This window comes from Protopterus annectens, chromosome 8.part1 (genome assembly GCF_019279795.1).
Source record: "Protopterus annectens isolate FY-2018-M chromosome 8.part1, PAN1.0, whole genome shotgun sequence".
Classification (NCBI taxonomy): domain Eukaryota; kingdom Metazoa; phylum Chordata; order Ceratodontiformes; family Protopteridae; genus Protopterus; species Protopterus annectens.
The window spans coordinates 72,074,501-72,090,935 of NC_056742.1; the positions used below are offsets into that span (position 1 = coordinate 72,074,501).

The window sequence follows — 16,435 nt, forward strand, 5'->3', positions numbered from 1 at the left end:
AGATGATAACACTGCCATCAAAGAAGAGTCTTCAGCTGAGAAGATTTGGGGGTCATCCGATACTAATGTATCTAGTACCAAAATCAATGACTCCAGGAATGGTGCTAGCTATTCCGCTAAAAGCACCCAATCCTATCTTGAAGGTGGACCTACAGGAACACTAGTTGATAAGGTGCAACCCACTAGAGGGAAACACACACACATGCAGACACACACACACACACACACACACACACACACACACACACACACGCACACGCACACACTCGCACGCGCACACACGCACAGACACGCGCACACGCGCACAGACACGCGCACACACCTAACATGGTTACAGGAGAATCAAAGATGCAAACAGCATCGCTGAGGAAGGTAATGAATTTTTGGAGATCACAGGAGCAAGGAGCATAGCAGTGTAAATGCCAGACTGACCATGAGAATACTCATCAAAACAACTGCTTCCACCAACTTCCAGTTGTTTAACTTGATGATCAGGAACCTATCTCGTATTGATATACATCTCTGTCTCTATATTATATACTATTAAATATTGCTATACATTATGTTTTATATATTAATATCTTTATATTGGGACCAGGGAGAGCCTCAGTAACAGAGCTCTAGGGGATGAGGACTCAAACAAAACTGCTACCTATCAGACATTGATTCAACAGGTGACAGACCTGGAAGGGAAAAGAAGTGTCCCATTCTACTAGTACACAAGGAGGATAGGAGACGTAAGCTTAGGAGTCCACAGTCTGCAGCATCAACCTTTGTACTGCAGGATCAATAGCATTAGTACCCGACTCAGAATACAAAGGGAGCTGCTGATACTTTCTATACTTCTGCTGCTGCTCCACTTTTAAAGTCAAAGAGTAAGTAAGGAAAACAACTGCAGCTTAATGTTAGGAGTAATGATTTAAGGGGTGATATGGCCTACAGAGATCCTAAAGGTCAACAAGATGAGAGGATATAAAACCAGTTTTACTGCTTAGTCAAAAATGTAGTGTGTGCAGTCTGTCTGAAGTAAGGAATAACTAGCCCAGATGTTTAAGAGACACACACTATGAATCTGAGAAAACGTACGGAAATACTGGATTTTAAGGAAAAGATTTGGACTGGATTTCTCTTCAGATCTTCCATACACAGATAAAAGTAAATTTCATAATAGAGGAACTATTAATGAAAAGATCTATGAGGAAAGAGGAAAGAAAAATGAAAGCTGCCACAGAAGGTGTTCCACCCTCCTGACTCCTTGGGCTGCCAGTTTAATTTCTCCAAGTCTTTTGGGTTTCTACTACCATGAAGGGAACTGACCACATTCCTAGGTCAGGGTATAATTAAAGTTCACAAAATTAGTATTGTTTCAATCTTTGATCTTAGTCAAAAGTGTCTTTGCAGCAAATGCAATGTGCCCAGAATTCGCTCCTTCTGCGGTTCACACGGTGTTTCATGTATTGGTAGCACCTCTAAGTATGACTGTAGCTTCTTTTTATTAGACCCGTTGCTCCCACTATTACTAGAACTGTCTGCTTAGCTTTCTTCCACACTGCTTTCATTTCTGTCTGCAAATCCTGACATTTTACACATTTGCCTGTCTCTCTTTGTACGCAAGACAGTGTAATAACTAGGTCTAGGAATTTCAGTGGTCAATGCTATTTTTTTTTTTCATGGACTACTATATCTGGTTTCTCACATCTGTTTTTTTGAACTGTTGGTAGTGGGTGATCCCATGTGATATACACTACCGTTCTCTCTAAAGCTTTGTGGTTCATGTTTCCAATGCTTCTCAGGTACTTCTATAATGTAGTATTTGCACAATGCAATAGTCATGTTACATTACTGTGCCTTTCGTTGTACAGGCCCCTCTGCTATGAATGTATCACATCCAGCAAGATGTGCGACTGTTTCCAATCCTTTTTACAGAACCTGCATGTCTCTGTTTCTCTCTCATGTTCAATGGACATTGTAAATCAGCATATACATAGTCCATATCCTGGGCTACCATTACTAACCTTTCATCTTTTAATTTCAACTCACCTCTCCTTAAACATTCCTGCTTCAAATCCTGATCAACATGAGGTTGTTCCTGGAGATCTCTATACTTGCCACTATACTTATGGCTTTTTCGCAATTCTTTCCTTCTCATTTGATCTTTCTTCTTATATTCATTCTTTTGTTTTTTGGCGCATTCAGTTGCTGCCTGAATTTGTCTACTGCTGGTATGATTACCATTTCCTTTTGACACTGGAATGCTTCTGTTAAACTCTTCCTCATCTCATTTTTCTAAACTTTAATTATGTTTGGATCTGATGAGATCAGCAGATATGTATGCAGTCCCATGACTGCAGATCTATACACGTAATTAATTTCGAGAAGGCCCATACCTCCTTCAGAGCAAGGAATATGTAATCTTGGTATACAATGACTTTTGTATAACCCATTTGATAAGTGTGAAGCATTTTCTTGTTTTCCTGTTCAACTTATCCAATACCTTCTGGAGTCAGTCAATCCCACCAAAACTAATTTAAAATACTAAAAGCAAATTGGTTTATAGCTTGGACTTTAGCTCCAGATGTAAAGGCTGTTTTTAATATTAGTTTTAGTCTTCTGCAGTATTCTTACCCAGTTTTATTCACATTTATTCATGTTTTATTGCCCATCCAGGTAAGAAGTTATTTCATAATGCAGGCGCTGTTACTGAAAAAGCTCTATGAGAAAAAAAGAAGAAAAAAGGACACTATAAAAGAAGTGCTGCATCCTTCTGACTCCTTAAACTACAGTTTGAGCTAACTAATGATGCATGTCTTTGTAGACAGCTAGGAATAAAAGAAGAGATAAAGATGAACATTTCCTTCTTTCACTGGAAGTTAGTCATCTTTGTAAAGAGAAATGCAGAGGTGCTCCCTCATCCAACACAAGAGGAAAAAGGCATATTTTATTCAGCATGATTTGAAGACAGAGTACAGTAAGTGACCCACCCCAGAACTAGATAAAGTGCTCTGTTCATAGAAGCAGAATACCTCCACAAAGAAAATGTAACTTCTGCTGCAAGAATCCAAGACACACCATATGTTGTCCTTAGCTGGTTGCAAACAGATGTACAAATCTGCTTTTTGTTTGTAAGCATATGGAAAAGGAGTAATCAACTAAAAGTCAAGATAATTGAAAGCAGAATGTTAAGAAAAAGAGCTCAAACAAAATTAAGTGGTCTGACATGCAGTGAAGATAAGGTGTGCCAAAAAGCAAAGTTTTATTTTTGTTGGCTTCAATTATAAGCTTCTTTCTAGAGCATCATTTCCAAAGAAAAAATAATTCAATTTGCAAATCAAGTCTGTTTGTCTTGGGCCCAAACACAACTATAAGGACTGACAGATTTGTCAGTCACTTGCTCCAAAAAACCTATATGCACATCTCTCTTCTTTAAATACCTGCTTAGGGACTCCGTGCTTGAAGCACCTCACCCAATCTAAAATGGGGGAACCCTTCGTTTCAGACATCCGGGTCATTCCAAAACAGAAAGTTAAAAGGCCTAGACCTGAAACACTATCTGCCCAGTTGGACTTGAACGTACTTACTGAGGTAACACAAGATCCCAAGGTATACTCAATCAATTCTCAGGCTCATGCTAGTCTGACAACACCAGAGGCTGGTATGGCTTTTGACTTTCACAAATCTGATTCAAGTTACTTAAATTATATGGATGAGAATGAGGAACCTAGGCTCAATTTCTGAAGGGTATGACAATGTACCTCAGATCCTGGTTTGGAAAGAGGTGCCTGGGTTTCTGATAGAGTTATGCCAAGGTTTGGATCCACCACATTTTCTTAAAGTGGACATCACTCCTAAGAAGAAACGGAAGAAAAAAATGTTTCTCCTTCGCAGACATCCCAGGAAAAAGAACTGATGGAATTTTCTCAAGGCCATTATAAGTCTGTTCTCGTCTCTCATTCCCCTTTCCTTTCTTTCCGCTGCTTCTCAGGATTCCTTCTCTCTAGAGATAACACGAGTCCTCTTCTGAGGAGGATGAGGTAGATTCTTATTTGGATGAACATTCCATGGCCTAGTCATCTCAACTCTTTAGGTCAAATGCTTCTGATACTGAGGACACCTTATCCCCTGATTTGCCTGTTGAGGACATCTCCTTTGGGGAAAGCTTTTCAAAAAATGATGCAGCATTTTGATTGGGAATCAAGACAAGTGTCTGATGTAAACAAACCAAAAGTGATACTATAATTTGGTGGAGCTAGGGCCACCTAAACCAGCAGCAGTTCTACCAATCTTGGATGCTTTTCTGAATGCATTCGTCCACTTCTACTTCACCCAATTCTCAACCTCTGCAGGTTTTATAAAGTGCCTAAAGAGTTAAAAGTCCTATACAAAAGCCCTCTAGTAGACTCCTCTGTGTTTTTTATTTCCACAGACAAGACTTCCAAAATTTTCCCTGCTGCTAATGTCCTATCCTCAAAAGAGACAGCAAAGACATGGACAGAAGTGGAAAGAAGGCTTACAATTCCTGCCACTCTCGTCTTCAGGGCTTACAAATGCCAAACACAAATGACTAAATATCTGTTGCCCATTCTGAGTGAATTAAGCAAAGCCTTATCTAACCCTGAAGTGTGTGAAACAAAACAGCAGGTTATTTATATGGTAGGTCAAGCTACCCAGGTGGCAATACATACCATAAAGTGTAGTTATGATGCAGTAGAAACTTCTTACAGAGCAGCGGCTACTGGATCTGTTATCAGAGGATGTGCATGGATCCACTCACAGTTCCCTCCTGAGGATATTAAAGCTAAGCTCTTGGAGTCCCTTCTCTATAGGCACCTACTGTTTGATGCTGAGGCAGTATACTTACTTAAATCACTGCAAGAGAAGGGTAATATGATGGAAGAGTTCAAACAAGTTTTCTTCACCTTTGATCAGAGGAACTACCTGGCTAAGCTCATTTTATTTTCTCAAACAAACCCTAGATCTGCCCTGAATGGTAGGAAAATGCCAAGAAAGAGATTTCAGAATAAACATGCCAAAGACTCCAAATGGAAGCTGGCCTTTACTGACAAATCAGCCTGACTACTTCTAATGCCCCCTTCCCCCTCTATCCATACCTTCCCACTGTCAAAAAGCCTATTACCATCCCTTTTAGCCTAGCATCTCATCATTATAAACAGGTAGGTCCTGTCTATTATTCAAAAAGGATACAAAATAACTATGAAAGATATTCCAACATTCAGAGGTATCCCACCAACCCATGCCCTACAAACCACATGCATCTATTGCTTTCTGTTTTGCACTGTTTTCACGACCAATACACAATAGATCTTGTGCCACTTCAGCATGTAGGAAAAGATATTTATTCCAGACCTTTTGTGGTACCCAGAAAAGAAAGTGAGGGAAGGCCCATTCAAGATTTGCTCCATCTCAACACTTTTCTGAAGGTGCCCTCTATTAATCTTTCTCTGCAGACTCTCCTTCCTAACATCCTACTACAAAAGCCTGTCTGGTATCCTTGACTCTGCAGATGCCTACATCCACATTAGCATGCATCCTTCTTAAAGGAAATTTCTTAGGTTCTCAGCTTGTTCATCACAGTTTCACTTCTCTGCTTTACCCTCTGTGCAAACCCTGAGGACTGTGGATAACTGAAAGTGCATAGCCCCCATTATCGCCTTCTGTAAGACTCTCAGAATCCAGATATTCCCATATTGTGACAACTTGCTAGTACAAGCATCCTCTCAGGAAGACCTGTTAAAGCATCTCAGCTATACTATCTCCCTTCTACAGAGTCTGCAGTTCACTATAAATTTAAAAAGGTCTCTGCTGACCACTTTCCCAGGATGCAATGTATTTTCCTTGAGTGTGGAAGTTTCTTTATTATTTCCCTCCCCTATCCCTATTCCCAAAGGTTCTGTTAAAGAACCTAAGGGACAAACCAAGAAGTCTTGCTGATGACTCCTTACTGGCCCAGGCAGCATTGGTTCCTCCTTCATCTTTTGGCAAGGGGTCATCATCACAAGTTACCTTACAGAGTGGACAGAAGGAGGTTCTCCACATCATCCCAACATTCTATCTCTCAGCCTGACAGTGTGGATGACATAATTCTAATCCCTTTCAGACACTAATTTTCTGAGGACATGCTACATGTTCTTCAGGAGGTGAGAAACCTACAGAAAAAGTCATATTTTCAAATGGAAAAAAAATTCTGTCTGGTGTCAAAAAACAGAATCCCATTAAGCTGGGATTCCTGATATCCATTCTTAGCTGTGTAAGCTCTTAAGAGTCAGTCTAGCTTATTCCTCCATCAAGGCACATTTATCTGCTATTTCTGCATGTATGCCTCTGGATTCACCACTTCTCCCTAAAACTGAGCTAAAGCAGTTTCACAAGGGTGTTTTTCACTTGCACCCACAAAGGAGGGCAACTCCTTCTCTATGGGACCTTAACTTTGTCTTGGAAATACATACCCAGCCACCTTTTGAGCCACCTGCTTCAGCCTGTCTGAACTTTTGTACATGGAAGACAATTCTACTACTGGCACACACTTCTGCCATAAGGGTTTCTGAACTTCAAACCCTTATGGCTTCTTCCCCTTACTTATTTTCCATAAGGAAAGGGTTTCCCTGAGAGTCAATCCTTCCTCTATACCTAAAGTGGTCCGTGAGTTGTCCCTGAACCAGGCCATTAATGTTCCCACCTTCCTTCCAAACTGTTAAAACAGAGGTGAATGACTCTTAGCTTCCGTGGATGTGCACAGTTAGCTCAGATTTTATTTAGATAAAATTAAGACATTTGGAAGACAGACCAGCTGTTTGTCTCTTTCCAGGAGACCAAGTTGGGTAACCCTGTCCCTAAGCAAACCAATCCATTTCTTTCTGTTATGCCCATCATGTCAGATCCTTGCCTTCTCCAGTTAAGGCCCACTCCATTAAAACAGTTGCTTCCTCTGGAGCTTTTTTCACTAAGGAATTGATTCCAGGGCTATTAGGTTCATAGGTAGGTAACTAGGCTATCTGCCCGAGGGCATTTATAAGCCTAACCAGAGTGTGTCGGCTTTCGCTGCCCCATTGATTAATTAACTGATCCTCTGTCAAGCAGAGCCAATGAAGTGATCCCAAGGGTGTATTTTCTGTTACCCAGCCACTCATCAAGGTTTCTCTTAAAGAGTGTTAGTGAGGAGCTCTGCCTAATGTAGTTTGGAATTTTGTTCCAAAGCATGGGGTGTCTTTGTGACAGGAATCTATCCCTCCAGCATGTTCTATTTATTGCTGTGGCAAGGTTTAGTTCACTAGAGCGCATGGCTCGCAATGACTTGGATTTCTTTAGGTGGAGCATGTCCATCAATTCTGAGTTGGACATAGCTTTGTAAGTCAGGCAGAGATCACCACTGTGTAAGCGATATGCCACTGAGTACAGCCGGAATTTTTTCAGTCGGGCTGCATAGGACATATGTTTGAGGCCAGTAATCCTCTTGGTGAGGTACTTTTGTGGTCTCTCCAGCTGTTGGAAGTGTCTTGTGAGGTACATCCCAAATGGGGTACTGTACTCTATGATGGGTCTGATGAGTGACGAGTAGAGGGGCACTATAACCGCTTTATTTCTAGATGCTAACCCTTTAGTAATTAGATGGGCCACATAGAAGGATTTCCTAAATACTCTGGCAATATGATTGTCAAAGGAGAGATTACCATCTACCTGGGTCCCCAGATCTCTTATTACCTCTTCTATTTCAGAGGCATCCACTTGATGCACACTTTCACAAAGCATTACAGGGTAGATGCCTTTACTAGGTCTAGATTCTTCTTTGCTAGATCTGTTTCTCTCTCTCTCTCTCTCTCTCTCTCTCTCTCTCGATTAAGTGACAGTTTATCTACATCTGACCTATCCACCCACTCTAAGCATTAAGCTGTGGGAATTACCCAACAGTGAGGGAATACTGCAACAATGATCTAAGGAAGGACATAGTACAGTTGTGCAAGAAGTTACCATCTCCTGTATGATCTACATCAAGAAACTCTTCACATTCTTATTAACCTTTCATCATATTATCTATCTAAACCTTTTCAACACTTGCCCTCTCCCCTTTCTTGGAGGACTTGTATAATCTTTTTTTGATTACTTCCTACTATAATAGAGTATGTTTCTATTACTTCTGCATATACTGATTGTCATACTTAATTGTACTTTTTTCTTTATTACATCACTGGCATCTCCTTACATTTTACTGCATCCTATGTATTCTACTGTCAAACTGCATGTATATGTGCTTTTTAATTACATCTCTATTGTGGTTTTATTTGATGTTATTTCATTCTGGAGCTCATCTCCCCGGGCCTTCTACTGAAAATGGGAATTTATTACCTAGTCGGATTTCCCTGGTAAACAAATGTCACTTATCAGATAAAAAATTATTCCCACCCCTCCTTCCCCCTTTTCTCTTGCCAGTGTTTTGACTGACCTCTATTCTCTCACTGACTGACAGGGAACCATTCTTCAGACTCCCTCCTCTTAGCTGACCTTTCTTCTTCTGTCTATGAGTTCCCTTCCTCAGATATCTCCAGGTCTCCTGGCTTTAAGACAGCTTGAGGACCTTATGCTTATACACCCATTTATGTACCCTTGCACTCCACAAGCTTAGGTCATACGTCAGACATATGACTGCATGTAAGATTTTGGCTTTGGTACCCTTGCTGGACATCAAATAACCCAACAGTTTTGGAATACTGCAACAATGATCAGTAGGATATCTACCATTAAAAGTTCTTACAAACCTGTATTATCCTCTTCTTGTCCTGGAGGAGTACATGAGAAGGAAAGCTTAATATTAAAGACAAAAACATAACAGGCCTCATATATCAGTGAGACTTGAAATATTTCAAAGGAGAGTGTTTGGGTGTTAAAGAAGGTAGACTGGACTTTGACTTAAGCAGTTGTTTTAGAATGGCAACTCAGAACCACGACAAAAGGCTTTAGCAAAAACCTACTATTGGAAATTGATTGTGCAGGAAGGAGTAATGAACCATAATGAAGGCCCACATGAAGTCCACAAAAAGGCTGCAAAATAAAGTAACCTTGCCTTTCATTAGACACAATAAGGAAAGTAGAAATGGCTATTTGGTCTTCAAGCAATTTAGATGGGGGAGGTTATTTTTTTTTCATTTGCAACAACAACATAACAGCACTTGATCAAGTGGTAGCAGAGACTGTAGCGATACAAGAAATGGTAAGCAACAAAAGCAGTTAAGCAATAAAGTTGGTATTCAAGAAAAATAAACGCAGAGGTCAGACAATACACATTGTCAGGCAAATTGTGAGGAAGCTTTTTTCCCTAATTTTATTTTTAAAACATCATCAGTGCTGACCACTAAGCCACTGCTGCATCTACTATTAGCAGTTTGTTGGTGCAGTGGTAGGGTTGTTGCCTCACAGAAAGAGGTTCTCTGGTTCGATTCTTGACTGGAGTGCCTTCTGTGCGAAGTCTGCATTTCCTCTCTGCGTTTCTGTGGGTTTCCCCCAGGTGCTCTGGTTTCCTCACACATTTCAAAGACCTGTGTTCGGAGCATTTCTCCCTGGGCCACCACTGAAAATTGGCTTTGTTCCAATAAACAAAATGTTAGCTAAAATAAAAAAATAAATATATATCTATGGGAGAAAGTAAGCCAGTCATAAAAGGACTGAACATAGTTCTTTTTTTCTTTTTTTTGGATCTTATGTTTCTTCTTCTTCTTGCATATGCCCATTAGAATACAAGAGATGGCATGCAATAGGGGATCTAGATCAGCTTATCGAAAGCTGATAAGAGTGAATGCTCTTTGATCGACCCCAAAACGAACAACCAAACTAGCAAAGACAAGGAACAGCGATTTTTTTCCCAGAGAAAAGAAAATCACTGTTCTGCAAAAAAAAAAACAACTCCACAAATGCTTAAATATACCAACTCCAAGATCGCACCACAATGGCGGAAATGGCAAACTCCCGAAAATGCCCTAGCGATTTTTTTCCCCTGGGGAAAAAAAAAAAATCACTGTTCCATGTTTTTGCTCTTCAGGTTGTTCGAGGTTTAGGGTTCGATCAAAGAGCATTTGCTCTTATCAGCTTTTGATAAGCTGATATAGACCCTGCCATAGGTTGTCACAGTTGGTGTTACCTGCTTTCATGGGGCTCTCAATGGCTCTTTTCCTTCCTTGCAAAGACAGGCCAATTATCTTGCATTGAAAAGATGGAGGAAAAAACTGAAGAACAAGACAAAGCATAAACCACTACTCCGTCTGTATGGTAAGGGGAGGCCAGTGCAGGTGGAAAACCATGAATGGATGAGGGGAAACTGAGGCAGTGAGAGGAGGAACTGATGGGGAGTGGGAAGGGTGGATACCATTTCCCTAGGCCTCCATTTCATCTAAGGGCCGGCAAGCTGCCAGAGCTGGGAGTGGAACGTGGGGCCTGAGAAATGCTTCATGGCAATATGTTATCATATACCAGTTGATAATGATCTGTGGTACTCATCCAGAATAATTTGCTGTGACAACAATCTGTTACTACTGGATGAGTTGAAGCCTGTAGAAGGAAGAGAATGGAAATCTGAAATCACTTCAATCTATGTTGATAGGGCTGAAGTTTCTACAGAGTCCTGTATTATCACTATATTTCATTGTCTGGTGTACTCTCTGTTGTTTCCCTAACACAGATTTCTTGAAATACTGGACATTCCTAGAAAAACTGGTTAGCCGACAGTGCCAAACATTAGTTATTGAACAAACAACTGACCAGGAAGCTCCAAGAAAAGAACATTAGCTACAGTAATTCATTTTTTCCATACTTTAGAAAATTAATTTAACACAGATTCAAGTAAATTGCTCAAATAAGTCATCCAGTATCAATATTTTTAGAAAGTGTCTGGGCCCTCAGCCAAGCAAGTCTCATAATGGCAATACCTCTGGTATGGATAAAAAAGTGCTATCTACTGCATCAAATACACTCTGTGCACCAAGACAGTTTATTCTGTTTGCAGTACTAATTACTGCATTTTTTCCTTTATATTAATGTAAAGTAGTTGTAAAGCAGCTTCACCTGCTCTACAAATACTACAGCACTTGTGAATAGTTCTAACTGCCAGGTTAGAAGAGGCATATCCCTCTTAACAAATCTGTCCAGAACCTTGGATTCTTTGCCTGGAGAAAAAAATAAAACATAAAAAACTGCATGTGTGTTTCTTTTTAAAATTGGGTAGCAGAAAGAGAAACTGCAGCAGGGTCAGACTTCAGACTCCTATAAAGATTGTATGTCAAGAGCGGCTCTACACAGTCTATTGGCTTCTTGGGGGTGGGGGCTGTGAATCTGTTGTCATGCCTACAGCTTTAACAAATTACTGGAGACGCATCACACCAAACACAGAAACATAGCTTACTTCCCTGTGAAGGACTGAGACAGAAATTCTTAACACAATTGATAGAGAATGTGTTTCAGATAAACTGCTAGTGAACTACTTAGAAAACATTACCCTTTGTAAGGGGGCAAGCCCCTGCACCCTAAATTCCCTTCCTTTGACACACACACGTCATTCTATCACTATTGGCTAGCTGACTGCACAAATCATCAGATCACAAGTCATCCATAACAATTACACAAAACACAGTGAAACTCCCTTTAAAGCATCTGCACAGGGGGAAGCCATATGTTCTCTATGCAGATCATCAATCGGTTGTGTTAGGCAATTTACGTTTCACAAAAATATTTGCACTTCAGAGCATTTGATGGCACACAAACATACATACATACATACACACACACACACACATATATATATATATATATATATATATCACATATCACACACACACACACACACACACACACTTTAATATCAACTTACCAATGTCATGGTTAGCAAAGGAGAAACTTCCCAAGTGCAATGCGCAACACTACTGCATAAACAGCAAGCATATACGACCTAACACTGAGCTTTCCTGAAATCATAAGTCATAAGACTTCTTTCTGGGAAAAACACCTCCTTAGCACCATATCCAAAAGACTAACACATTAAATTAGTGATTTGAAAAAACAACATATTTTGGGGGCTAGGGGACCAGGTTATAGAGATGGCTTGCCAAGAAAACCACTGATTAAACAACACATAATTAAATCAGTCCTAGAAATTTCTTACTGTTTTGAAAAGGGTGAAAGGGTACATTACTATTTCCTTTTTTAACATTTGGAACATATAAAGTGGACTCCACAAAAACTGATATGCGACATGCAAATAATGAGGGCCTTCACTGGTCTATGCAGAACGGATAAGCATTCTAGTGTCATACTCTTTGCTCTGGACAATTATGAAATAATCCTACAATCCACAGACGGTATATTCTTTGTAAAAATTTGTAACACAGGCTGTACTGGTTCATGGAAAAGACATGACTTATACAGGCAGATGAAAATGTTCAATATTTAGTATGCACCCTCTGTGGACTTACATGTTTGGGCTCAGAGGTTGAAATTAATCGTAAACTGTTTTTGTAAGCAGTCACAGGTTCCTTGACAGCATCCATCTGTGATGGAGTCAGTCTTTTCTCATCAGAATGTTAATGCAGATGAAGCTCATTTATCATCCTTTTTTGGCAGGCTGTTTTATTTCTATAGTGGGAATCTTCAAAAAAAAGATTCCCCACCTGAGACAGTGTGTGAAAGATTTTTCTTTTCAGACACTTAAGTGAACATTATAACAACATTATTGACAGAGATAATCTAATTAAGTGAAGGACCTATTTACAGAGAAAATCCATGGACAGAAGCACCACTAATGCATAATATAATCATTAGTACAAAAACAAAGCATACAGAGATGACAGGACAGGAGTGTAGCTAGCCATATTCACTGTAATCAAATGAGTACATTTTTTGCGAGCACCTTCCATTAACTATATGGCTCAAAGTGCATGGAATGTTAAGAACTGTAAAACTAGTATCTGCTTCACAGAGTTATACAAAACATGTTTACCTGATCAGTGTACACCTCTAACATAGCCTTATAAGTGACAGCAATTGAAAATAATGGCCACCCGTATTCCAAAAGACTTGCTCTCAGTTCAAGTGAAAGTTAAAATGACAACATTTTCCATTATACTGATCTTTTAATTCCTTACAACAGGAAGCACTGTGCTTATGTAGTTGTACTACATTGTAATAAATCTATTTAATCCAGATCTGTAGCTATGCTAAATAGCATTTGAGAAATCATGAAACATGCAGGCATGTCAGGTATAACTTCTCAGATGTTAGGTACAAGCTTGCAATAACAGTACTTCAAGCCCTTCTGCTACCTGTGAAATCTAATCTGGCTTAAAGACAAACCAAAGAAATTAATTAAAGTATTATCAAACTTACCTTGGAGGAAGGTACCATATCGAGGCTGTCCAAGCCAAACAGAGCTAGAGCTTGGACCAGAAGTATGAACTGATTAAACTGCCAAGTGACACTGAAGACAAAAGTTGAAAGAAATACCAGTACAGTGGTTGACCTCTGTGGAAAAAGGAATGATGAATATTAGACAGTTTTAGCCAGCAAAGCTCATTCTTTCTCTATAGACACACACACATACATAAACACACACACACACACACACACACACACACACACACACACACACACTAATCAAAAGATAAAAAAACGTCATACACACAAACCATTCAGTAAAAACTGCAAGGAAGACCTAGCCAAGCTGGAGTCTTCACTGTACAATACCTTAAACCTCCTGTAGTGGTGGCCCATGGGATACATATATATAGTCTTTCAGTTATGCAGCTTCTGACTGCCCATGACTTTGCTCTGTGTTTCTAAAGTACAACCAGATAGTCCACTTATGCTGTATTGATAGGGTCACTAAAAAGTATAAACATGCATGTCTACAGCTAGTGGGGTTTGGCTTTACTGACATGAATGCAATCATAAAGACTTAAAAAGTAAAACAAAGTCCTGGGCATTTAGAAGCCATATAGCCATACCTGGCAACAGGCACCTGCTGAACCCGTGGTTGGGGGAGCCCCCGATTATCTTGCCACATATGTGGGCCCCCACATGAAGCAGCCATAGGTTTTTCCATCTCCTCCCCTCCTTGCTCAGTGCCTCCTTGATGTTCACACGGCTGTGTAACGTCGTCGCATGATTTCATTTTCTTTCTTTTTGAAAAACTTACCTGTAAGCTGCACTCAATCAGGTCCGCTTCAGTGAAGCAAGGGACTTGACTGGCTGCAGCAACCAGCCAGGGAGTAAATTGTAGTTTTTTTTTTCTTTTTCTTAACATGGAAGTGATTAAGCAAGGACCTGTAAAGCACTTCCTGTGACAACTGCCTTTAAAAAGGCACATGTTGTAGCAAGCATTACGTCTCTTCTTGTTTTTCAAGTCAGAAGTTTTGCTTTGCTGTAATTGGTGGTCTGGCAGGTCAGTTCTGTGGATTACTGGCATGAGGACGGATGGAGGATTCAAATTTACCAGGTGCGAACATGGAACCAGTGAAGGAGCTGTATTTTTAAATTGCCCTTGTAGGGGAAATTTCTAAAAGATCTGAAAAACTATCCTTTTAAGGGCAATTTAAAAGGAATGAACTGGTCTAGTCTATGTGGAGGAGAAGCAAGCAGCAGATCACTGTACAATCATGAAGAGAGCACAGGATTAGTAGCAGCCTTCTATCAACTGCAGAAAAGGTAAGTTTATGGGTTTATTTTTAACTTTATTTTTTGCAGGGTGGGGTGAGGAAACCTATGGAGAGGACTGTATTACTTTTTTGTGCAGAGTTCTTGTATAAAGATGGATGTGGGATTGTGGTTATAACAGTTTTATTTTACCTTTGTCCAGAATTCTTCTGCTAAGAGATTGAGGAAGGGAAGCTTGTCTGTAATAATTATCCAGATCTGATGTAGTCTTTTTAGCCAGTCATGCATAAGAATGCTCACTAATGTATTTTTGTTTCGTCTACAATTGTGCTGAAAGACTGGTAGTGGGGGATAATGGCTGTGAGAATGTTGCAGAATGTGCAGATGTTTTAATGTATACCAAATGCAAACCCTGTTCTGCTAGTATTGTTTTGTGTATACCAACAATGTTTACAACTATCCCTGATGGTACACCTTTGTTCTATGATAATTTTTTCCTATGTCTATCATTACTGTGCTGAGAGGTTGGGTGGGGATTTAGCAGCTGTGAGAATGTTGCATGATGTTCAGGTGTTTGCCTGGTATATGTCTTTTCTCATTAAAACATGTGGGGTCACGTAACGTGTGTTACTGCAAAATCTGTTATTCCAGCATCTTTGTTCGTTCATATGAACATTGTTTATGAACATTGTTTTTTAATGTTACTCCTTTGTTTTTTTATTTTGTTTTCACTTCATCCAGAATTATTGTGGTGAGACACTGTGGGGTAGGGGCTATCAGAAATTTTCAGAATGTACTGATGTCTTAATGCGTGCTAAATGAAACTCTGTTCTTCTACTGAAGTTTATCACAGAAATGTTTTAAACTCTCCCTGATGTTACACCTTTGTTCTGCAGATTTTTTGGCTTTGTCTGGAATTAGGGTTGCCAGATGTCCCTATTTGAGCGAGACTGTCCCGGAATCAGCAGCCCGATCCCGAGTCTCGCACTGCCAGTTTAAATCCAGGCAAAACAGCCCTCCACTTTTTTTTTTTTGATTGGCCCACATACCGGCATATGGGCCAATCAAAAATCGCTAAACATGGAGCTGCTTGTGTTTAATGCGGAACATCAGGCAGTTCTGCATTAAACACAGCTCCGTTTTTTGATTGGCTCATATACTGGCATACGAGCCAATCAAAAATTGGTAAACACGGAGCTACTTGTGTTTAATGCAGAACTGCTTGATGTTCCATATTAAACAGAAGTAGCTCCGTGTTTAAAGAACTTTTTTTTTTTTGGTCCTCACTTAGCGTGAAAGACCTTTTTTTTTTTTTTTTTTTTTGTCCCTACCCGGCCAGTCGGAAATCTGGCAACCCTGTCTGGAATTGTTAAGCTAAGAAGTAGAGGGGTAGGGGTTATGAGAAATGTTGTACAATGTTTAGATGTTTGCCCTGTATTTTTGGTTTTATTCTCATCAAAAATGTGGATTCATGCAATGCATCCTACTGGAAAATTTGCTATTCTACCATCTTCAATAGTTCATAAGCACAGTGTTTAAATCCCTATTGTTACATCCTTGTCTTTTTTTTTTTACCTCCTCTAGAATTGCACCTGTGACACTGTGGGATAGGGCTGTGGGAATTCTAAAGAATGTACTCATTATTTTAATGAATGCTAATGCAAACCCTGTTATTCTAATATCTTTCTAAGTATATCATAGCAATGTTTGTAACTATCCTTGATGTTACACCTTTGTTCTGCAGTTATTTTTGGCTTTGGAATTATGTTGAGAGGTTAGGAGGTTGGTAGGG

At 39.8% G+C, this 16,435-nt stretch overlaps 1 protein-coding gene across 3 annotated transcripts in view; it reads right to left on the bottom strand.

The window, feature by feature from the left end:
• Positions 1 to 16,435, bottom strand: part of DPY19L3 (dpy-19 like C-mannosyltransferase 3) — a 1,004,768-nt gene that overhangs the window by 464,883 nt on the left and 523,450 nt on the right. For all 3 annotated transcript variants that reach the window (XM_044081679.1, XM_044081680.1, XR_006366062.1), the window contains exon 8: positions 13,378 to 13,512. In XM_044081679.1, the coding sequence (XP_043937614.1) occupies positions 13,378 to 13,512 (135 nt within the window). The remainder of the gene's footprint in view (positions 1 to 13,377; positions 13,513 to 16,435) is intronic.